This window comes from Scyliorhinus torazame, chromosome 7 (assembly GCF_047496885.1).
Source record: "Scyliorhinus torazame isolate Kashiwa2021f chromosome 7, sScyTor2.1, whole genome shotgun sequence".
Lineage (NCBI taxonomy): Eukaryota > Metazoa > Chordata > Chondrichthyes > Carcharhiniformes > Scyliorhinidae > Scyliorhinus > Scyliorhinus torazame.
The window spans coordinates 168460061-168484249 of record NC_092713.1 but is presented as its reverse complement, the minus strand read 5'-3'; the positions used below and the strand labels follow the sequence as shown (position 1 = coordinate 168484249).

At 49.5% G+C, this 24189-nt stretch overlaps 1 protein-coding gene across 2 annotated transcripts in view; it reads left to right on the top strand.

Moving 5' to 3' along the window:
* rabgap1l (RAB GTPase activating protein 1-like) overlaps window positions 1-24189 on the top strand; it is a 934074-nt gene that overhangs the window by 285576 nt on the left and 624309 nt on the right. For both annotated transcript variants that reach the window (XM_072511773.1, XM_072511772.1), the window contains one exon: window positions 12938-13104. In XM_072511773.1, the coding sequence (XP_072367874.1) occupies window positions 12938-13104 (167 nt within the window). The remainder of the gene's footprint in view (window positions 1-12937; window positions 13105-24189) is intronic.

Here is a 24189-nt window from a genome sequence, read left to right as displayed (position 1 = left end):
TCGCCAGTACAGTCTCGTGTTGCAGGCTGAGCTCTGGGCTGCCTCAGGAGATAGCACATCGCCAGTACAGTCTCGTGTTGCAGGCTCAGCTCTGGGCTGCCTCAGGAGAGAGAGCACATCGCCAGTACAGTCTCACATTGCAGGCTCAGCTCTGGGCTGCCTCAGGAGAGAGAACGCATCGCTAGTACAGTCTCACGTTGCAGGCTCAGCTCTGGGCTGCCTCAGGAGAGAGAGCACATCGCCTGTACAGTCTCGTGTTGCAGGCTAAGCTCTGGTCCGCCTCAGGAGAGAGAGCACATCACCAGTACAGTCTCGTGTTGCAGGCTGAGCTCTGGGCTGCCTCAGGAGATAGCACATCGCCAGTACAGTCTCGTGTTGCAGGCTAAGCTCTGGTCCGCCTCAGGAGAGAGAGCACATCGCCAGTACAGTCTCACGTTGCAGGCTCAGCTCTGGGCTGCCTCAGGAGAGAGAGCACATCGCCAGTACAGTCTCGTGTTGCAGGCTCAGCTCTGGGCTGCCTCAGGAGAGAGAGCACATCGTCAGTACAGTCTCACGTTGCAGGCTCAGCTCTGGTCCGCCTCAGGAGAGAGAGCACATCGCCAGTACAGTCTCACGTTGCAGGCTCAGCTCTGGGCTGCCTCAGGAGAGAGAGCACATCGCCAGTACAGTCTCGTGTTGCAGGCTCAGCTCTGGGCTGCCTCAGGAGATAGCACATCGCCAGTACAGTCTCGTGTTGCAGGCTCAGCTCTGGTCCGCCACAGGAGAGAGAGCACATCGCCAGTACAGTCTCACGTTGCAGGCTCAGCTCTGGGCTGCCTCAGGAGAGAGAGCACATCGCCAGTACAGTCTCACGTTGCAGGCTCAGCTCTGGTCCGCCTCAGGAGAGAGAGCACATCGCCAGTACAGTCTCACATTGCAGGCTCAGCTCTGGGCTGCCTCAGGAGAGAGAGCACATCGCCAGTACAGTCTCGTGTTGCAGGCTCAGCTCTGGGCTGCCTCAGGACAGAGAGCACATCGCCAGTACAGTCTCACGTTGCAGGCTCAGCTCTGGTCCACCTCAGGAGATAGCACATCGCCAGTACAGTCTCGTGTTGCAGGCTCAGCTCTGGGCTGCCTCAGGAGAGAGAGCACATCGCCAGTACAGTCTCACGTTGCAGGCTCAGCTCTGGTCCACCTCAGGAGATAGCACATCGCCAGTACAGTCTCGTGTTGCAGGCTCAGCTCTGGGCTGCCTCAGGAGAGAGAGCACATGGCCAGTACAGTCTCGTGTTGCAGGCTCAGCTCTGGGCTGCCTCAGGAGAGAGAGCACATCGCCAGTACAGTCTCACATTGCAGGCTCAGCTCTGGGCTGCCTCAGGAGAGAGAGCACATCGCCAGTACAGTCTTGTGTTGCAGGCTAAGCTCTGGGCTGCCTCAGGAGAGAGAGCACATCGCCAGTACAGTCTCGTGTTGCAGGCTAAGCTCTGGTCCGCCTCAGGAGATAGCACATCACCAGTACAGTCTCGTGTTGCAGGCTGAGCTCTGGGCTGCCTCAGGAGATAGCACATCGCCAGTACAGTCTCGTGTTGCAGGCTAAGCTCTGGTCCGCCTCAGGAGAGAGAGCACATCGCCAGTACAGTCTCACGTTGCAGGCTCAGCTCTGGGCTGCCTCAGGAGAGAGAGCACATCGCCAGTACAGTCTCGTGTTGCAGGCTCTGCTCTGGGCTGCGTCAGGAGAGAGAGCACATCGCCAGTACAGTCTCGTGTTGCAGGCTCAGCTCTGGGCTGCCTCAGGAGAGAGAGCACATCGCCAGTACAGTCTCACATTGCAGGCTCAGCTCTGGGCTGCCTCAGGAGAGAGAACGCATCGCTAGTACAGTCTCACGTTGCAGGCTCAGCTCTGGGCTGCCTCAGGAGAGAGAGCACATCGCCTGTACAGTCTCGTGTTGCAGGCTAAGCTCTGGTCCGCCTCAGGAGATAGCACATCACCAGTACAGTCTCGTGTTGCAGGCTGAGCTCTGGGCTGCCTCAGGAGATAGCACATCGCCAGTACAGTCTCGTGTTGCAGGCTAAGCTCTGGTCCGCCTCAGGAGAGAGAGCACATCGCCAGTACAGTCTCACGTTGCAGGCTCAGCTCTGGGCTGCCTCAGGAGAGAGAGCACATCGCCAGTACAGTCTCGTGTTGCAGGCTCTGCTCTGGGCTGCGTCAGGAGAGAGAGCACATCGCCAGTACAGTCTCGTGTTGCAGGCTGAGCTCTGGGCTGCCTCAGGAGATAGCACATCGCCAGTACAGTCTCACGTTGCAGGCTCAGCTCTGGTCCGCCTCAGGAGATAGCACATCGCCAGTACAGTCTCACGTTGCAGGCTCAGCTCTGGTCTGCCTCAGGAGAGAGAGCACATCGCCAGTACAGTCTCACGTTGCCGGCTCAGCTCTGGTCCGCCTCAGGAGATAGCACATCGCCAGTACAGTCTCACGTTGCAGGCTAAGCTCTGGTCCGCCTCAGGAGAGAGAGCACATCGCCAGTACAGTCTCACGTTGCAGGCTCAGCTCTGGTCCGCCTCAGGAGAGAGAGCACATCGCCAGTACAGTCTCAAGTTGCAGGCTCAGCTCTGGTCCGCCTCAGGAGAGAGAGCACATCGCCAGTACAGTCTCACGTTGCAGGCTCAGCTCTGGGCTGCCTCAGGAGATAGCACATCGCCAGTACAGTCTCACGTTGCAGGCTCAGCTCTGGGCTGCCTCAGGAGAGAGAACACATCACCAATACAGTCTCACGTTGCAGGCTCAGCTCTGGGCTGCCTCAGGAGAGAGAGCACATCGCCAGTACAATCTAACGTTGCAGGCTCAGCTCTGGGCTGCCTCAGGAGAGAGAGCACATCGCCAGTACAGTCTCGTGTTGCAGGCTCAGCTCTGGGCTGCCTCAGGAGAGAGAGCACATCGTCAGTACAGTCTCACGTTGCAGGCTCAGCTCTGGTCCGCCTCAGGAGAGAGAGCACATCGCCAGTACAGTCTCACGTTGCAGGCTCAGCTCTGGACTGCCTCAGGAGAGAGAGCACATCGCCAGTACAGTCTCGTGTTGCAGGCTCAGCTCTGGGCTGCCTCAGGAGATAGCACATCGCCAGTACAGTCTCGTGTTGCAGGCTCAGCTCTGGTCCGCCTCAGGAGAGAGAGCACATCGCCAGTACAGTCTCACGTTGCAGGCTCAGCTCTGGGCTGCCTCAGGAGAGAGAGCACATCGCCAGTACAGTCTCACGTTGCAGGCTCAGCTCTGGTCCGCCTCAGGAGAGAGAGCACATCGCCAGTACAGTCTCACGTTGCAGGCTCAGCTCTGGTCCGCCTCAGGAGAGAGAGCACATCGCCAGTACAGTCTCACGTTGCAGGCTCAGCTCTGGGCTGCCTCAGGAGATAGCACATCGCCAGTACAGTCTCGTGTTGCAGGCTCAGCTCTGGTCCGCCTCAGGAGAGAGAGCACATCGCCAGTACAGTCTCACGTTGCAGGCTCAGCTCTGGGCTGCCTCAGGAGAGAGAGCACATCGTCAGTACAGTCTCACGTTGCAGGCTCAGCTCTGGTCCGCCTCAGGAGAGAGAGCACATCGCCAGTACAGTCTCACGTTGCAGGCTCAGCTCTGGTCCGCCTCAGGAGAGAGAGCACATCGCCAGTACAGTCTCACGTTGAAGGCTAAGCTCTGGTCCGCCTCAGGAGAGAGAGCACATCGCCAGTACAGTCTCACGTTGCAGGCTCAGCTCTGGGCTGCCTCAGGAGAGAGAGCACATCGCCAATACAGTCTCACGTTGCAGGCTCGGCTCTGGGCTGCCTCAGGAGAGAGAGCACATCGCCAGTACAGTCTCACGTTGCAGGCTCAGCTCTGGGCTGCCTCAGGAGAGAGAGCACATCGCCAGTACAGTCTCGTGTTGCAGGCTCAGCTCTGGGCTGCCTCAGGAGAGAGAGCACATCGCCAGTACAGTCTCGTGTTGTAGGCTAAGCTCTGGTCCGCCTCAGGAGAGAGAGCACATCGCCAGTACAGTCTCACATTGCAGGCTCAACTCTGGGCTGCCTCAGGAGAGAGAACACATCGCTAGTACAGTCTCACGTTGCAGGCTCAGCTCTGGGCTGCCTCAGGAGAGAGAGCACATCGCCTGTACAGTCTCGTGTTGCAGGCTAAGCTCTGGTCCGCCTCAGGAGATAGCACATCACCAGTACAGTCTCGTGTTGCAGGCTGAGCTCTGGGCTGCCTCAGGAGATAGCACATCGCCAGTACAGTCTCGTGTTGCAGGCTAAGCTCTGGTCCGCCTCAGGAGAGAGAGCACATCGCAAGTACAGTCTCACGTTGCAGGCTCAGCTCTGGGCTGCCTCAGGAGAGAGAGCACATCGCCAGTACAGTCTCGTGTTGCAGGCTCTGCTCTGGGCTGCGTCAGGAGAGAGAGCACATCGCCAGTACAGTCTCGTGTTGCAGGCTCTGCTCTGGGCTGCGTCAGGAGAGAGAGCACATCGCCAGTACAGTCTCGTGTTGCAGGCTGAGCTCTGGTCCGCCTCAGGAGAGAGAGCACATCGGCAGTACAGTCTCACGTTGCAGGCTCAGCTCTGGGCTGCCTCAGGAGATAGCACATCGCCAGTACAGTCTCACGTTGCAGGCTCAGCTCTGGGCTGCCTCAGGAGAGAGAACACATCACCAATACAGTCTCACGTTGCAGGCTCAGCTCTGGGCTGCCTCAGGAGATATCACATCGCCAGTACAGTCTCACGTTGCAGGCTCAGCTCTGGGCTGCCGGGGCTGTTGAGTTTTTAAAATGTGTTTCCATCTTCTGGCGAGCTGCTGTGAAAACTTAACCTCTTGAACATCCTAGCTCAACATGTTTGTCCCCAAAGACAGTTTTGGCTGTTTGGTCACATTTACGTAAAAGCTTTTGCTAAAATGACAAAAGAAAAACCTTAACTGAGGCGCAGGCAAGGCAAATGAAAGTGACAAACAATCAACAGAAACTGCTGTGACAAATGGAGGCTTTTAGGAATATTAGATTCTTAGTATTGGGCAATTTAACGGTGAAAAGCCTGGAATTGGAGTGTGTTTGACTGCAGTGGTCATGTTTTTAAAAAAACAATCCTATTTTGCAATGACTGGGTGCTTTTAAGAGCCAGAAGGTGAAATTGACCAGATAAATGTGTTTTTCAGCCTGGGCTAATGTACTGTGGTTTAACTGGGGACAGTCCCTGGGGAGTTGACGTGCTTTTCAGTCCCTGGAAAGCTCATTTGCTTTTTAGCTTGGGCTGATGATGTCATGCTGGGTAGACCAAAGAGATCCCGAGATATATTTTGAGAAAGCTTTTGGTGAGAGTTGACGTCTGATCTGGCAACCCTTGTTTTGACCACAAGTAAAGGCAGTTTTGTCTCCCAGTCGGATACTTTAAAAAAGAGTAATAATAGTGTCATGTGAGAGTACCTTTAAGAAATGGATGTTTAAGCAATGTACCTTTAAGAAAACAGTGATGTCAGAGAGTGGGTGGAGCTGAGCTCAGTTCAGCCATTTTGAAGTTTCAGTTTTGAGGAAAAGAGCTTGGGAGTGTCTGTGTTTTGCAGTGAGCTGGATTTGCTGTGATCTCTGCCATGAAAGACTATCTCTGGATCATTTGGGTGATTTAAACTCACAATAGTAAAGCCTTTAACCTGATGTGTTTCTTTTAAAGGTGTTAAGTCTCATGGACGTTGAAAGGGATAACTGAAGGATTATTTAGTGTTGTAATATTTTCAGGGTTATCTTTGAAGTAAAGGGGTGTTAAGGGATCCAATGTTTATTTAAAAGGTTAAGTTGAGTTCATAGAATAAACATTGTTTTGTGTTAAAAACCACCTGTCCATAATTGTAATATCACACCTAGGGAACAAGCCACGTGCTTCAAAAGCAACAATCCATTAAAGGGGGAGGTTGGTTGAACCCCATGATACATTTTGGGGTTCTGAAAACACCTCGCCCATAACAATAGTTAAAGCAGAGCAGTCTTGTCTGAAGACAAGGCAGAGGCTGAAACGACCAAGATGAAGCAGCTATTTGTGAAGATATTCAGCCAGAGTCTTTGGGGGGGGGGGGGGGGGGGGGAAGAACAGGAACCAAAATCTGTTCTGTGAAGCAAATATTACTCATGCTGATTTTCAAAATGTATTGAGAGCTGTATGTTTCATTTCTTGTTGTTAATGGGGAATTGAGTAGGATTCTTTAAGGGGTAATTGTAAGCTGTTCTTTTTGAGTGCGAAGTTAGAGAGTTTAATATTGTATTCATCATAAAGTTTTGTTTTAAAATACCAAATCCCTATTTTTCATGCGATCACTCCTGGAGCAAATCATTCTTTCTGCATAGTCTTACAAAATAAACTAAAACATTGGGGTTTTGGTTCAGTATTCTAGTCACTGTTGAGGTTTGGGCTGGGATTGTAATACTGCAGAAAGAAAGTAGATGTGGTAGAACAGCAGTAAAAGATTGAGAAGGCAGCACACTATGCTGATGTTCTGGGGTAGGTCCACTGCTGTTGTTGGCTGGAAGTGAGCTACGCATTCTGATGGAGGAAAGATGCAAGCAAACGGGGTGGGGGGTGGGGGAAGGACACGACTCGACAGAGGAAGTGATGGTCAGACAAAGATGAGCACTAAGTGGTTGGGGAAGGGGTTGTATTTGCATGAGGTTTGTCAAGTGATTGGAAGAGATTATGTTTGTCTGAGGTTTTTCCAATGATGAAGGAAGACAAAGTGGAGGTGAGGGCGGATGTTGGTGAAGGAAGGGTGGAGTGAGGTGGATATTACTGTTTGAAGGGTGGAGTGAGGTGGATTTGCACCCGCTGCTGTAAATGAGAACTCCCATTGAAGCCACCCTATGTGGTGGCTCAGTGGTTAGCACTGCTGCCTCGCAGCGCCAGGGACCCGGTTTTAATTCCCACATTGGGTCACTGTCTGTGTGGAGTTTATACGTTCGTCCTGTGTCTGCATGGGTTTCCTCCAGGTGTTCTGGTTTCCTCCCACAGCCCAAAGATGTGCAGGTTAGGTGGATTGGCCATGCTAAATTGCTTTTAGTGTCCAAAAGATTGGGTGGGATTATTGGTTTTTGAGGATAGGGTGGGTCGTGGGCCTGAGTAAGGTGTTCTTTGAGAGGGTCGGTGCAAACCCGATGGACCGAAAGTCCTCCTTCTGCACTGTAGTGATTCTATATTGGTGGAGTGAGGTGAATATTGGTGCAGGAAGTGTGGAGTGAGGTGGATATTGGTGCAAGAAGGGTGGAGTGAGGTGGATATTGGTGCAGGAAGGGTGGAATGAGGTGGATATTGATGCAGGAAGGGTGGAGTGAGGTGAATGGTGCAGGAAGAGAGGAGTGAGATGGATATTGGTTCAGGAAGGGCGGAGTGAGATGAATATTGGTGCAGGAAGTGTGGAGTGAGGTGGATATTGGTGCAGGAAGGACGGATAGAGGTGGATATTGGTGCAGGAAGGCCGGAGTGAGGTGAATGGTGCAGGAAGAGAGGAGTGAGGTGGATATTGGTGCAGGAAGGGCGGAGTGAGGTGGATGTTGGTGCACGAAGGACGGGGTGAGATGGATATTGGTGCAGGAAGGCCGGAGTGAGGTGGACGTTGGTGCAGGAAGGGTGGAGTGAGGTGGATATTGGTGCAGGAAGGCGGAGTGCGGTGGATATTGGTGCAGGAAGGCCGGAGTGAGATGTTAATTGGTGCAGGAAGGGTGGAGTGAGGTGGATATTGGTGCAGGAAGGGCGGAGTGAAGTGGATATTGGTGCAGGAAGGACGGATAGAGGTGGATGTTGGTGTAGGAAGGGTGGAGTGAGGTGGATATTGGTGCAGGAAGGGTGGAGTGAGGTGGATATTGGTGCAGGAAGGCCGGAGTGAGGTGGATATTGGTGCAGGAAGGCCAGAGTGAGCTGGATATTGGTGCAGGAAGGGCGGATAGAGGTGGATATTGGTGCAGGAAGGGTGGAGTGAGATGGATATTGGTGCAGGAAGGGCAGATAGAGGTGGATGTTGGTGCAGGAAGGGTGGAGTGAGATGGATATTGGTGCAGGAAGGGCAGATAGAGGTGGATGTTGGTGCAGGAAGGGTGGAGTGAGGTGGATGTTGGTGCAGGAAGGGTGGAGTGAGGTGGATATTGGTGCAGGAAGGACGGATAGAGGTGGATGTTGGTGCAGGAAGGACGGAGTGAGGTGGATGTTGGTGCAGTAAGGGTGGAGTGAGGTGGATATTGGTGCAGGAAGGGTGGAGTGAGATGGATATTGGTGCTGGAAGGGTGGAGTGAGATGGATATTGGTGCAGGAAGGGCGGATAGAGGTGGATGTTGGTGCAGGAAGGGTGGAGTGAGGTGGATATTGGTGCAGGAAGGGTGGAGTGAGGTGGATATTGGTGCAGGAAGGGCAGAGTGAGATGGATATTGGTGCAGGAAGGACGGAGTGAGGTGGATGTTGGTGCAGTAAGGGTGGAGTGAGGTGGATATTGGTGCAGGAAGGGCGGAGTGAAGTGGATATTGGTGCAGGAAGGGTGGAGTGAGGTGGATATTGGTGCTGGAAGGGTGGAGTGAGATGGATATTGGTGCAGGAAGTGCAGATAGAGGTGGATGTTGGTGCAGGAAGGGTGGAGTGAGGTGGATATTGGTGCAGGAAGGGTGGAGTGAGGTGGATATTGGTGCAGGAAGGGCGGAGTGAGATGGATATTGGTGCAGGAAGGGCGGAGTGAGTTTGATATTGGTGCAGGAAGGGTGGAGTGAGGTGGATATTGGTGCAGGAAGGGCAGAGTGAGATGGATATTGGTGCAGGAAAGGCAGATAGAGGTGGATGTTGGTGCAGGAAGGGTGGAGTGAGGTGGATATTGGTGCAGGAAGGGCGGAGTGAGATGGATATTGGTGGCGGAAGAGGGGAGTGAGGTGGATATTGGTGACAGAGCAAGAGGCCAAGTGGATGTGGACTGAAGGAAGGAGGCAAACGGGGATTTGGGAAATTTAGAAGCTGATGGATAGCAGTGATGAAGACGGACTGATGGATAAACAGTGTAAATTGAACCATTTCCACACTGACATGTTTCTGTGATTTGTTACAGGAGTGTGAGCTTCTGTTGGCCCTGGGTAACAGTTGAATAGATGGTTGGCAGAATCAATTCAAGGCTGATACATGCATAACCTGCAGATTAGTAAAGCTGGGAGGTGCAAACGTAAAAGTAAGGTGTAATGACAACCTGACAATATAGCTTGTGGAGGAGCAGTGAGATTTGGAACTCATATAAATGCCTTGGGGACTGATAGGTCTGTAACTAAAAAGGTAGATTCTATCAGGGACAAGTACAAGGGATAATTACAGGGACTACTGGAATGTTGTTATTACTTGATGAGGTTGAAATGCAAAAAAAAGAAAATGATGCTACAGTTATATAAAGCTCGGGTTGAATTCAATTTGTAATATTGCATTGAGTTCTGGGCACACACCCTCAGGAAGGTTAGATTGACCTAGTAGGGGTTGCAGTGTAGATTCACAGGACTAATACTGGGATTAAAAGGGTTACATTATGAGGACAGGCTGCATAGACTTGGCTTGTATTACTTTTTATTTACCTAATTAATGTGTTTCACAAATCTGATTACATCGGTATCAAAATATTATTTCCATATGTGCTGGACTCCAGAACAGTAGGGCATAACTTTAAAATTAAAAGCTGGCTGATGCGGCATGGTGCCGCAGTAGGACCCGGGTTCTATCCCGTACCGGGTCACTGTCTGTGTGGAGTTTGCACATTCTCCCCGTGTCTGCGTGGGTCTCACCCCCACAACCCAAAGATGTGCAGGGTAGGTGGATTGGACACACTAAATTGTGCCTGAATTGGGAAAAAATAATTGGGTACTCTAAATTTTTTTTAAAAAAACTGACTGTTGAAGAAAAATCTCAGGAAGCACATCTTCATCAGAAGCTGATGGAAATCTGGAACTTTCCCCCCAGAAAGCAGTTGATGTTGAGGTCAGCTAAAAATTTCAAGCTGAGGTTGATCGATCTTTACAAATGGAAATACTGCAGACTAAAACCAGAAAATGCTGTGTTATGGGCAGTGCAGAGATGGTTCTCCCTTTTATTCATCTCTTGACTAACCGCAGCAAGGTGTGTTTAAATCGCCCCCCTTGCCTTCCTCAACTGTTCCACCGCTTTCCCTGTGGTCAACAGCCCAAACTCCGCCTGTAACCTCTGCCGCTCCCTCAGTAGCCCCGCGTCCGGGGCCTCCGAGTATCTCCTGTCCACCTGGAGTATCTCCTCCACTAATCTATCCCTCTCCACCCGTTCCGCCTTTTCTCTGTGGGCCCGTATCGAGATTAATTACCCTCTGACCACTGCCTTCAGAGCTTCCCAAACCGTCGCTGCGGAGACCTTCCCCGTATCATTTGTTTCCAGGTAGTTCTGGATGGACTTGTTAACCCGTCCACAGATCGCTTCGTCCGCTAGCAGCCCCACATCCAGTCTCCACAGCAGGCGTTGCCCTCCACAAACCCATAGATGCACCCAATGTGGGGCATGATCCGACACTGCGATTGCCGAGTACTCCGTATCCACCACCTCCGGTATAAGCGCTCAGAACAAAAAAGTCAATGCGAGAGTATACCTTGTGGACATGTGAGAAAAAGGAAAAATCCTTCGCCATTGGCCATGCAAACCTCCATGGGTCTACTTCCCCTATCTGTTCCATAAACCCCTTCAATTCCTTTGCCGCAACCGGCCTCCCTGTCCTGGATTTTGACCGGCCCAATTCCGGATCATGTGTTAAACTGTGTTAAAGTTTCCTCCCATGATCAGGTTATGTGACTCTAAGTCTGGGATCTCACCTAAAACACGCCTCCAGCTTCCCACTCACCATTATGTACCTACCCCCCTTGTCTGACACGATTCTCCCTGCCTCGAATGCCACTCGTTTGCTGATCAAGATCACTACACCCCTGGTCTTTGAGTCCAGCCCTGAGTGGAATACTTGGCTGACCCACCCCTTTCTCAATCTCGCCTGGTCTGTAACCTTTAGTTGTGTCTCTTGTAACATTGGCACATCCGCCTGCTGCCCCCTCAAATGCGCAAACACATGAGCCCTCTTGACCGGCCCATTCAGCCATCTGACGTCTCCTCTCTCCCCCCCCCCCCTCCCTCCCCCTCTCCCTGCCGACTGGCCATCACCCTTTATAGGCAAGTCTCTAGCTCGCGCCCTCCGCCTCCTCGAGCCCCCACTCGGGCAGCCGCCGTACCCGACCTCCTATTTGTCCCCTAGTAACAGTTCCTCCCCTGTCAGCAAAGCAGCTCCCCCCTCTCCCCCCCCCCCCCACCTAGCCACAACACTAGAAACCCAACCCCCCCCAAGTCAAGCTCCAGCTTAACACCTGCTCACCCCCCACTGCGCTTCCGAGAGTCAGCTGACCCATGCTGACTTGATAGTACCCGCCCCTGGCACCAAGCAGTCTGTCTCCCCATTGTTCTATCCCCATTGTTCTATCCCCACATGGATAAACATTTAAAAATCATCACATTCCCCAGTAAACAAACATCAGAAAAAACAGTGAAGAAACAGCCTGATAAATGCGCAACTCACAGTTCTCCCATTTGCTGCTCCGTTTCTTCTTGGCCCATCGCAGAACGTGTTCCCTTTCCAGGAAACGGTGAAAGCATACCACCATGGTCCTCGGCGACTCTTTTGCTCGGGGCTTCTTCGCGGGGGCTCTGTGCGCTCTATCCACTTCCAGGGGCCGAGGGAACGCCTCAGCCTCCATAAACTTCTCCAGCATGTTCGTCATATAAGCCCTCGCATCCGATCCCTCACTGCCTTCAGGGAGGCTGACAATTCTAAGATTCTGCCTCCTGGACCTGTCCTCCAGGTCCTCCAGCATCTCCTGCATTCTTTTCTGGCGGTCGTTCATCATCTCCACCTTGGTCTCCAGCACGGTTATGTACTCTTCGTGCTCGGTCACCTTTTTTTCCACCTCCTGGATCGCTCTCCCGTGGGTCTCTTGATTCTGCATAACTTGATCAATCGATGCCTTAATCGGGTCCAGCGTGTCATTCTTCAGCTTGGCGAAGCAATCTTTGAAAAACTTCACCAGCTGCTCCGTTGACCACTGTGCCATCTCCCTGCGGCCCTGCTTCTCTGCCATGCTTTCCCGCGTTGCCAGCTCTGCTCGCGTCTTCCTTATAGGACTTTGTCTTCTCACACGGCCACTTCTGGTCGAATTCTCCATACACCGGACGGGGATTTCTCCTCACTGTCTCACTCTTCACCAATTTATCCCATAAAATTTGGAGAAAAACTGGGAAAAGCGTCCAAACGTCCGTCACAGGCGGGAGCTATCAAATGTGCGACCTACCCCTCCATGGCCACCACTGGAAGTCCTCGGAACATCCCAAAATATTGATAACCGTTTAATATCCTGACCAGACAAGCAAGCTAACTTTGAACCTTGGGCATTTCATGTTCATTGACAGACAAGAAGAAAGGTAATTTCAGCCCTTTGACTCCATCTCATCCCTACACTGATTGTCCATTCTCCATTTTGAGAAAAAGTGTTATTTTTTTCATACATCCGCGGATCCCCCTATTGGGTGTGACAGCTGGAAATACTCAGCAGGTCTGGCAGTATCTGTGAATAGGGAAGCAGAGTTAATGTTACAGGCCGATGGCATTTTGCCTGACCTCTCGATGAAAAATCGACCTGAAATGTTAACCCTTGTTTCTCTTTCCATGGTATATTTGTGTCAGCAAGGAGGTGTGAATATTTATGGGACCGTGATAAGTGGATGGAGTTGAGGTACGGATCAGCCATGATCCATTTGAGCTCCAGGTGACGTGTCCGTCTTGACTGAAAAGGTAGAGAGAATTCTCTGTGGAATTCGGCGAAGCTGTGATGACAGCCTGTTGTATTTTATGCAAAGATAGCACCAACTACAATTTGATTTTTTTTCCCTCACAGATAAGAGAGTCTACATGACTGTGGCAGTGGACTTGGTAATTACTGAGGTGGTAGAACCAGTCCGGTTTCAGTTGGAAACTGTGGTCCGTGTGTATCCTACCAATGAGCGGTTCTGGTACTTCAGCAGAAAAACCTTCTCAGAAGCATTCTACATGAAGCTGAAACAGGTATGGGTTTTGAGAAGTAAATAAAAGGCACTGGACATTGTTGGGCTGTTAGAAGTGGCGGGTGCGGGTGGGGGTGGGGGGTGGATTTCCTGAAAGCAAGTCCATTGACACATAGCCACCTTTAGTGTGATTTCAGATTGCAATTTTGTACAAAATGTCTGATGGTAGGGTTTCCGAGCTATAAATTATTTATCCTGACACATTATAGTGTGCCCCCCACCCTCGGACCCCCCTGCGTTGTGCTATATGTCCAATAACCCTGTTGTTTCACTATATATCCCCCTACCCTGTCGTTGCATGATCAGTCCAATTCACTTGAAAAGATGTTGACTGCTTCCATGAAAAGATCCAGGTAATAGCGATGGTTGTGGGACCTGGGAATCGTAGAAAGTAAGGCTGATAGGGGAGACAGAGTGCGACTGAGAAATTAGCCCGCTTGAAGGTTACTATTTGCTAATTCGTTCTGACGTAATTATCTTGTCTTGATTTCCGTAATGGCAATTCAGGAATGAAATGAAGATATCAATGCTTGGCATTATCAGAATTGCAATCAATAATTATCAATCATGGCAGATATTTTCTCATCCCCATTCTCCTGCCTTCTCCCCATAACCCCTGATACCCTTATTGATCAAAAACCTATCTATCTCTGTCTTAAAGTCACTCAGTAATTTGGCCTCCACAGCCTTCTGCGTATTGTGGGAGTACCGTCTCTTCCAAGCTCCCTATGAACTTGCAAACCACCCCAACATGGACATTGTCAATGCTCTTTCATACTTGCCAGGGCTAGCATCCTGAAATTTTCCACTTTGTGCCACGATAGGAGCATCACTGCCACCCGCACTGCAGCTGTTCAAGGAGAAGACTATCAACTCCTTGGAGCAGCTAGAGACAGCAGCAAATGTGGTTTGGCCAGCACCACCCACATTCTGAGATTTATATTTTAAAAAACTGCTGTTCCAGCTCTGATTGACTATCTCAAGTCCCGTTCGCCCATCGCCCCTATGCTTGTTAACATCCATAGGCTTCCCGGTTCATTAATGCCTTGAATTAAAAATCCACATCCTTGTTTTCATCTCCCTCCAAGGCCTCACACCTTCTTAGCTCTATAACCTTCTCCAACTTCTCGACCATTGTCCAATTCTGGCTTCTTGCGCATCTGCAATTTTAATCACTGAAATATTGGCAGTTGTATCTTCAACTTCCCTGGTTGTAAGCTCTGGTACTCCCTCGATATGTCTCTCCATCCCTCTTTTGTCCTTTAAAACGCTCTCTAAAACCTTCTTCAAGGAAGCGTTTGGCTCAGTATCAAATTTTTTCTGATAATGCTCCTGTGAAACATTAACAGCTGCACTAAGTCTTGGTGCTGCACTTCAGTGTATTTGCCCACTATTGGATGTGTTATTTGCGTGTTCCCAGCAATGGGACGAAACAGTGTTTTTGTGCTTTTCTGACCTCTCAAAAAATGAATATTGTCCTTCTGAAACCATGGAACCATTATTGCCAGATGAACACTCTGAACAAATTCTGATAATTACAGTATACTAAAGGCATTGACAAGCTGAGTGCTTTCATTTCTTAATGATTTTTACTCCATAATGTATGAATTTGTGATGAATTATTGAAATGACCAGCCTTGAGAGTTTAGCCAGTTATTTTTAGCACAGCACAGCTTAGTTTATTTTCATATCTTTTTTCAATTTTATGAGAGTATAATTTATGTTGCTGCTCGGTATAAAGCTGTTAAAGCAGACGTTATAATCCATAATCTGGCAGTCAGCACTGTAAACTCCACAAGGCAGCACTCAAATGCATTTACATCTCAGAACTTTTCTACTTCACTTTACAGACAAGTTCACATACAATTGTAATCTCTATCAAAAACATACTAGAACTATTAATTTTGAGATTGCCATCGCAATAGTGAATTATACCCTTGAGTGCCTGAAGTTAAAATGGTACCTCTACCGTGTCCTCATCAAATACTGCCAGGGCAGGAACAGCACGGACGAACAGGACTTGAAATAGTCACTGTTACAAAGTTCCCTGTACGCTGTCCCTGTCAAACACTCCCAGGGCAGGTACAAAATGGAATTGGATACAGAATAAAATTTCCTCTACACTGTCCCCATCAAATACTCCTAGGGCAGGTACAGCACAGGACTAGATACAGAGTAAAGCTCCCTATACGCTGTCTCCATCAAATCCTCCCGGGATAAGTATAACATGGGGTTGGATACAGAGTAGAGCTCCCTCTACACTGTCCCCATCAAATACTCCTAGGACATGTGCAGCATGTGGTTAGATACATAGTAAAGACCCTTCCACACTGTCCCCATCAAACACTTGCAGGTCAGTTACAGCATGGGGTTAGATACAGAGTAAAGCTCCCTCTGCACTGTCCTGTCAAACACTTCCAGGGCAGGTACAAAATGGAGTTGGATACAGAGTAAAGCTCCCTGTACATTGTCCCTCAAACACTCCCAGGACAGGTACAGCACAGCATTAGATACAGAGTAAAGCTCCTCTCCGCTGTCTCTCATCAAACCTTCCTAGGGTAGGTATAACATGGGGTTCGATACAGAGTAAAGCTCCCTCTGCTGTCCCTGTCAAATGCTTCCAGGGCAGGTACAGAATGGAGTTGGATATAGAATAAAATTTCCTCTACACTGTCCCCATCAAACACTCTCAGGCCAGGTACAGTATGGGGTTAGATACAGAAATATATGTGAGAAGTTGGGACTGATCTGCTTTAGAGAGAGGAGATTTGATAGAGGTGTTCAAAATCATGAACCTGGATAGAGCAGATGGGGAGAAACTGTTCCTCTTTGGTGGAAAGATCGAGAATTAGAGGGCACAGATTCAAGGTATTGCATAAGAAGCAATGATGACATGACAAAAACCTTTTTAATGCAGTGAGTTGTTAAGATTGGAATGCACTGCCTGAGTGGACGGCGGAGACAGTTTCAACCAAGACATTCAAGAGGCTATTGCATTCTTAACAGAAAAGAATGAATGTACAGGGTTATGGGGAGAAAGCAGGGGAATTGCATTAAGTAAATTGATCGGAACAACGGAGACCCAGCACAGACATGATGGGCTGAATGGGCACATTCTGTGCAGTAACAATTCTGTGGTTCTGTGGACCTGTCTTAGGTCGGGCTCAGTCCAAGCGAGTGATGGTAGTAGGAGACTCAATAATCAAGGGCACGGATAGGTGTTTCTGTGGCTGCAAACGGGACTCCAGGATGGTGTGTTGCCTCCCTGGTGCCAGGATCTTGGATGTCTCTGAACAGCTGCAGGGCATCCGGAAACAGGAGGGTAAACAGACAGATGTCATTGTCCACATCGCAGGAAGAGGGAAGAGGTCCTGCAAAGACAATTCAGGGAGTTAGGTTGGGAACTAAAATGCGGGACCTCGAGGGTAGTAATCTCGGGATTACTCCCCGTGCCATGTGCTAGTGAGGCTTGGAGTAGGGAGATAGTACAGTTGAACACGTGGCTAAAGTGTTGGTGTAGGAGGGAGGGCTTGAGATATATGGATCACTGGGATATCTTCCGGGGAAGACCAGGCCTGTACAAGAAGGACGGGTTGCACCTGAACTGGAGTGGCACCAATATCCTGGGCGGGCGATTTGCTTGTGCTATTCTGGAGGGTTTAAACTAGTGTGATGGGAGGTGGGAACCGGAACAGCAGGCCAGTAAGTGTAGAGACTTGGGAAAAAAGTGAGACTGAGATAAACATAGCGCGGAGTAAGAGCAGGCAGAGGGAAGTCACAGGGCTCAGCGGGACTGTGGTCTGGAGTGCGTTTGCTTCAATGCAAGAAGTATAACCGGTAAGACAGATGAACTGAGAACCTGGATTACTGCATGGAACTATGATGTAATTGCAATTACGGAGACATGGTTAAAGGAGGGACAGGACTGGCAGTTTAACATTCCGGGATATCGTTGTTTTAGATGGGACAGAAGGGGAAACAAAAGAGGTGGGGAGTTGCATTGCTGATTAGGGAGCAGATCACAGCTGTGTTGAGGGAGGACACATTGGAGGGAGCTTGTCGTGAGGCATTATGGGTGGAGCTCAGGAATAAGAAGGGTGAAATCACAATGTTGGAGTGTGGTATAGACCTCCCAACAGCCCGCAGGAGACTGAGGAGCAATTGTGGAGACAGATACTGAAACGGTGTGAAAAAAGCAGGGTAGCTGTGATGGGTGACTTTAGCCTCCCCCATATTGACTGGGAATCCCTTACAGCTAGGGGCTCGGATGGAGAGCAATTTGTTAGATGTGTCCAGGAAGGCTTTTTGATACAGTATGTTGACAACCCAACCAGGAAGGGGGCCATACTAGACTTGGTATTGGTGAATGAGCCAGGCCAGTTGATTGATTTTTCCGTGGCGGAGCATTTTCGGCTTAGCGATCATAATTACATAAGATTTCGAATAGCCATGAGTAAGGACAAGGGTGACCTGCGGGTGAGTGTGTTTAATTGAGCGAGGGCCAATTACATCCAAATTAGACCGGAACTGGAGAATGTGGATTGGAAGCGGCTATTTGAAGACAAATCTGCGTCTGACATGTGAGAGGCTTTTAAAGACAGTTGATTGAAGTGCAGGACAGGAAGGATAGAAATGGCAGGATTCGGGAACCATGGATGATGAGGGAAATTGTAAGCTTAGTCAAAAGGAAAAAGGATGCATAAGATGGATCTAGGCATCTAAAAACTGACGAAGCCCTTGAGGAGTACAGTGAAAGTAGGAAGGAACTTAAAAGTGGAATTAAGAGCGCTATAAAAGGGGCCATGCAATGTCTTTAGCAAACATGATCAAGGAGAATCCCAAGATGTTTTATGCATATATTCGGAGCAAGAGGGTATCAAGAGAAAGAGTAGGCTCACTCAAGGACAATGGAGAGAAGTTATGCGTAGAACCACAAGAAGTGGGTGAAATCCTTAATGAGTACTTTATATCAGTATTCACCAGAGGGAAGGATATGACGGATTTCAATAATAATTGCTTATTGTCACAAGTAGGCTTCAATGAAGTTACTGTGAAAAGCCCCTAGTTACCACATTCTGGCGCCTGTTCGGGGAGGCCGGTGCGGGATTTTGAGGACCGGGATAGGTGTGTGAACTATCTTTTTTTTTTTAAAGTAAATTTAGAGTATCCAATTATTGTTTTTCCAATTAAGGTGCATTTTTGCGTGGCCAATCCTGCACATCTTTGGGTTGTGGGGGTGAAACCCACACCGACACGGGAAGACTGTGCAAACACCACACAGACAATGACCCGGGGCCAGGATCGAACCTGGTTCCTCAGCGCCGTAGGCAGCAGTGCTTGCCACTGTGCCGCCCTGTGTGAACAATCTTGAGAATGCCAATATATCAAAGGAGGAAGTGTTGAATATCCTAAATTGCATTAAGGTAGATAAGCCCCTGGGGCCAGATGGGATCTATCCCAGGTTACTGATGGAGGCAAGGGGAGAAATAGCTGGGGCCTGAACAGATATCTTCATATCATCTTTGACCACAGGCGAGGTTCCAGAGGACTAGAGAACAGTCAATGTTATTCCCTTGTTTAGGAAAGGAGGCAGGGATAATCCAGCAATTTATAGGCCGATAAAACCGGACATCGGCGGTGGGGAAGCTTTTGGAAAAGATACTGAGGGACAGGATATATACATATTTGAAGAAAAATGGACTAGTTAGTGACAGGCAGCATAGTTTTGTCCGCAGAAGGTCATGTCTCACCAACTTGATTGAGTTTTTTGAAGAGGTGACAAAGAAAATTGATGAGGGAAGGGCTGTGGGTGTAGTTTATCTGGACTTTAGTAAGGCACTTGACAAGGTCCCACATGGCAGACTGGTACAAAAACTAAAATCACATGGGATTCGGGGTGGGCTGGCTAGATGGATACAGAACTGGCTTGGTTATAAAAGACAGAGAGTAGCAGTGGAAGGCTGTTTTTCAGAATGGAGATCTGTAGTTAGTGGTATTCTGCAGGTATCAGTGCTGGGACCTCTGTTGTTTGTAGTACATATAAATGACCTGGAGGAAAATGTGGGTGGTCTGATTAAATTTGCGGATGACACGAAGATTGTCGGAGTTGCTGATAGTGCCGAAGATTGTCAACGGATATAGATAGATTAGAGACTTGGGCACAGAAATGGCAGATGGAGTTTAATCTGGACAAATACGAGGTGATTCATTTTGGAGGATCAAATCTAGGTATGAATTATACTGTAAATGGCATAACCCTTACGAATATTAACATACAGAGGGATCTGAGTGTGCAGGTCTATAGTTCACTAAATGTGGCAACACAGGTGGCCAAGGTGATCAAGAAGGCATATGGCATGCTTGCCTTCATCAGCCAGGGCATTGAGTACAGGAGTTGGGAAATCATGTTGCAGCTGTATAAAACCTTGGTTAGGCCGCATTTGGTGTATTGCATGCACATCTGGTCACCACATTATCAGAAGGACATGGGAGCTTTGGAGAGAGTGCAAAGAAGGTTTTTGTTTGCACTGAGTGCTGAATTTGGGTGCATTTGAGTGCTATAGTGAGAGTTTGGTGACTGAGGGATATTAAGGGTTCATCTTTATCTAAAGTCTAGTCTTTCTTTTATTTAGTTAATTATCTTTAAAGTTGCTGTTTGGTTTAGAAGAAGGTGAATTTTCAATCAGCTTTAAACAAAGGTTCTACTTGTAGCTACTTGCAGCTGGAGCTTGTTAATTAGTGAATTAGATTAGGCTAGTTTTCAGAGGCTAGAGTCACAGTATAAAGGTGAGCCAGCTACAGTGCAGACTGCACTGAGTGCTGAATTTGGGTGCATTTGAGTGCTATAGTGAGAGTTTGGTGACTGAGGGAGTTAGGTGAGGAGGAAGTAAGGTGCTCCTTTCATTTCATATCCTACATTTCCTCAAAGAGTGTGAAGGGAGCCAGGAGTTTACAGAGAGTGCAGCTGACTGGGAGCAGAGTCGGAGGGGGGAGTTCCAGTTGGTCCACAGGGCAGCTATATTCTGTAAGGTAAGAGGGTATGGAGGCTAGGGCAGTTGCATGCTCCTCCTGTAGGATGTGGGTGGTGAGGGATACCACCGCTGTCCCCGCTGACTATACCTGCGGGAAGTGCACCCAACTCCAGCTCCTCAAAGACCGTGTTAGGGAATTGGAGTTCGAGCTGGATGAACTTCGGATCATCCGGGAGGCAGAGGGGGTAATAGAGAAGAGTTACAGGGAGGTAGCCACACCCAAGGTACAGGACAAGAGTAGCTGGGTTACAGTCAGAGGAAAGAAAACAAACGGGCAGACAGTGCAGGGATCCCTCGTGGCCGTTCCCCTTCAAAACAAGCCTACTGTTTTGGATGCTGTTGGGGGGGATGACCTACCGGGGGAAGGCCCTAGCGGCCAGGTCTCTGGCACAGAGTCTGGCTCTGTGGCTCAGAAGGGAAGGGGGGAGAATAGAAAGGCAATAGTGATAGGAGACTCAATGGTTAGGGGAATAGATAGGAGATTCTGTGGTCGCGAGCGAGACTCCCGGAAGGTATGTTGCCTCCCGGGTACCAGGGCCAGGGATGTCTCGGATCGAGTCTCCAGGATTCTTAAGGGGGAGGGGGAGCAACCAGAAGTCATGGTGCACATGGGCACCAACGACATGGCTAAGAAAAGCGATGAGGATCTAAAAGGTGATTTTAGGGAGTTGGGTTGGAAGCTAAAGAGCAGGACAAGCAGAGTAGTGATCTCAGGATTGCTACCGGTGCCACGTGCAAGTGAGGCAAGGAACAGAGAGCGAGTGCAGCTGAACACGTGGCTACAAGGCTGGTGCAGGAGGGGAGGCTTCAGATTATGTGGATCATTGGGATATCTTCTGGGGAAGGTGGGACCTGTACATAAAGGACGGATTGCACCTAAACTGGAGGGGCACCAATATCCTGGGTGAGAGGTTTGCTAGAGCTCTTCGGGAGGGTTTAAACTAGTTTGGCAGGGGGATGGGAACCAGAGCTATGGATGAGGGGATAGGGTAGCTGTTGAACAGGCAGAAGTAGTATGCAGCAAGTCTGTGAGGAAGGATAGACAGTTGATACGGCAAAATTACACTCAGTGGAATGGGTAAAAGTGTTTTTGTTTCAATGCAAGGAGTGTCAGGAATAAGGGAGATGAACTTAGAGCATGTATCAGTACTTGGAACTATGATGTGGCCATTACGGAGACATGGATTTCACAGGGGCAGGAATGGTTGTTAGATGTTCCGGGGATTAGATGTTTTCAGAAGAATAGAGAGGGAGGTAAAAGAGGAAGGGGAGTGGCACTGTTAATTAGGGAGTGCATCACAGCTGCAGAAAAGGAGGTAGTTGAGGAGGGTTTGTCTACTGAGTCGGTATGGGTGGAAGTCAGAAACAAGAAAGGAGCAGTCACTTTATTGGGAGTTTTCTATAGACCCCCCAATAGCAGCGGAGAGATGGAGGAACAGATTGGGCAGCCGACCTTGGAAAGTGTAGAAGTAACAGAGTTGTTGTCGTGGGTGACTTCAACTTTTCTAATATTGACTGGAACCTCCTTAGTGCAAATGGTGTGGATGGAGCAGATTTTGTCAGGTGTGTACAGGAAGGATTCCTGACTCTTATGTAGATCGGCCGACTAGGGGGGAGGCCATATTGGACTTGGAGCTCGGCAACGAACCAGGCCAGGTGCCAGATGTCTCGTTGGAAGAGCATTTCGGTGACAGTGACCACAACTCCTTGACCTTTACCATAGTCATGGAGAGAGATAGGAGCACACAGTATGGGAAGGTATTTAATTGGGGGTGGGGAAATTATACTGCCAGGAGCTGAGGAGCATAAAGTGGGAACAATTGTTCTTGGGGAAATGCACAACTCCGCGGGAGTTCAGCTCCGTTATCCTGACGGCAGTTTACATCCCACCCCATGCGAATGTGAAAGTCGCACTGGACGAAATATTCACCACCACAAATAGCCTTGAAACGAAACATCCCGAGGCCTTGTTCATTGTAGCTGGGGACTTCAATCAGGCCAAGCTCAAGAGCATACTACCAAGTTACCACCAACATGTCACCTGTTCCACCAGAGGCCCAAACATCCTGGACCACTGCTACACAAATATCAAGCTTGCCTACCGCTCTATCGCCCGTCCACACTTTGGCAAATCTGACCACAAGGCTGTGCTCCTGCTCCCGGCTTATAAGCAAAACCTGAAGCGGGAGAATCCGTCAAAGAAAGTCGTGCATTGTTGGTCTGAGGAATCGGATGATCTCCTACGGGACTGCTTAGAGCCAGTGGACTGGTCAGTATTTAATAACTCTGCGACCAGCCTGAACGAGTACGCCACTACAGTAACTGACTTCATTAGTAAGTGTGTAGAAGACTGTGTGCCAAAGAAGCAAATCCGCGTGTTTCCCAACCGGAAGCCCTGGATGAACAGGGATATCCACTGCTTGCTGAAGTCTAGGTCTGAGGCGTTCACATCAGGCGACCCTGACCTCTACACGAAAGCCAGATGTGATCTAAAGAAATCCATCAAAGATGCCAAAAGACAGTACAAGCTCGAGTCCCAGGCTAGCCACACGGATCCCCGCCGTCTATGGCAAGGTTTGCAAGACATAACGGGCTACAAGATGAAGGCATGTAACATCGTCGGCTCCAACGCACCCCTCCCTGATGAGCTCAACGCATTCTATGCCCGCTTTGAGCAAGAGGTCAGCGAGAGCGAGCCCTCCACCCCAGAAGCCGCGGATGAATTTGTATCTGAGATCACCACTGCAGACGTCAGAGCAGCCTTCTCGAAGGTCAACCCAAGGAAAGCCACTGGCCCGGATGGGGTAACTGGACGGACGAGCACTCAGGTTTTGCGCGGATCAGCTGGCGGGGGTTTTAACAGACATCTTCAACCTCTCTTTACAACAACCTGAGGTCCCTATCTGCTTTAAGAAGACGACCATCATCCCTGTACCAAAAAAAAGTCAAGCAGCGTGCCTTAATGACTATCGTCCAGTGGCTCTGACATTCATCATCATGAAGTACTTCGAAAGGTTAGTCATGGCATGAATCAACTCCAGCCTTCCGGATTGCCTTGATCCACTACAGTTCGCCTACCGCTGCAACAGGTCCACAGCAGACACCATCTCCATGGCCCTGCACTCTACCCTGGAATACCTAGATAACAAAGACACCTATGTCAGACTCCTATTTATCAACTGCAGCTCAGCATTCAACATCATCATTCCTCTGGAACTCATCTCCAAACTTCGTGGCCTTGGCCTCGGCTCCGCCCTCTGCGACTGGATCCTGAACTTTCTAACCCACAGGCCACAGTCAGTAAAGATCGGCAGCAACATCTCCTCCACGATCATCCTCAACACCGGTGCCCCACAAGGCTGTGTCCTCAGCCCCCTACTATACTCCTTGTACAACTATGACTGTGTGGCCAAATTCCCCTCCAACACGATTTTCAAATTTGCTGATGACACCACTGTAGTGGGTCGGATTTCAACCAATGACGAGACAGAGTACAGGAATGAGATAGAGAATCTGGTGAACTGGTGCGACGACAATAATCTCTCCCTCAATGTCAACAAAACAAAGGAGATTGTCATCGACTTCAGGAAGCGTAGTGGAGAGCATGCCCCTGTCTACATCAATGGGAATGAAGTAGAAAGAGTCGAGAGCTTCAAGTTTTTAGGTGTGCAGATCACCAACAGCCTGTCCTGGTCCCCCCATGCCGACACTATAGTTAAGAAAGCCCACCAACGACTCTACTTTCTCAGAAGACGAAGGAAATTTGGCATGTCAGCTACGACCCTCACCAACATATACAGATGCACCATAGAAAACATTCTTTCTGGTTGTATCACAGCTTGGTATGGAGCCTGCTCTGCCCAAGACCGCAGGAAACTACAAAAGGTCGTGAATGTAGCCCAGTCCATCACGCAAACCAGCCTCCCATCCATTGACTCTATCTATAATTCCCGCTGCCTCAGAAAGGCAGACAGCATAATTAAGGACCCCACGCACCCCAGACATACTCTCTTCCACCTTCTTCCGTCAGGAAAAAGATACCAAAGTTTGAGGTC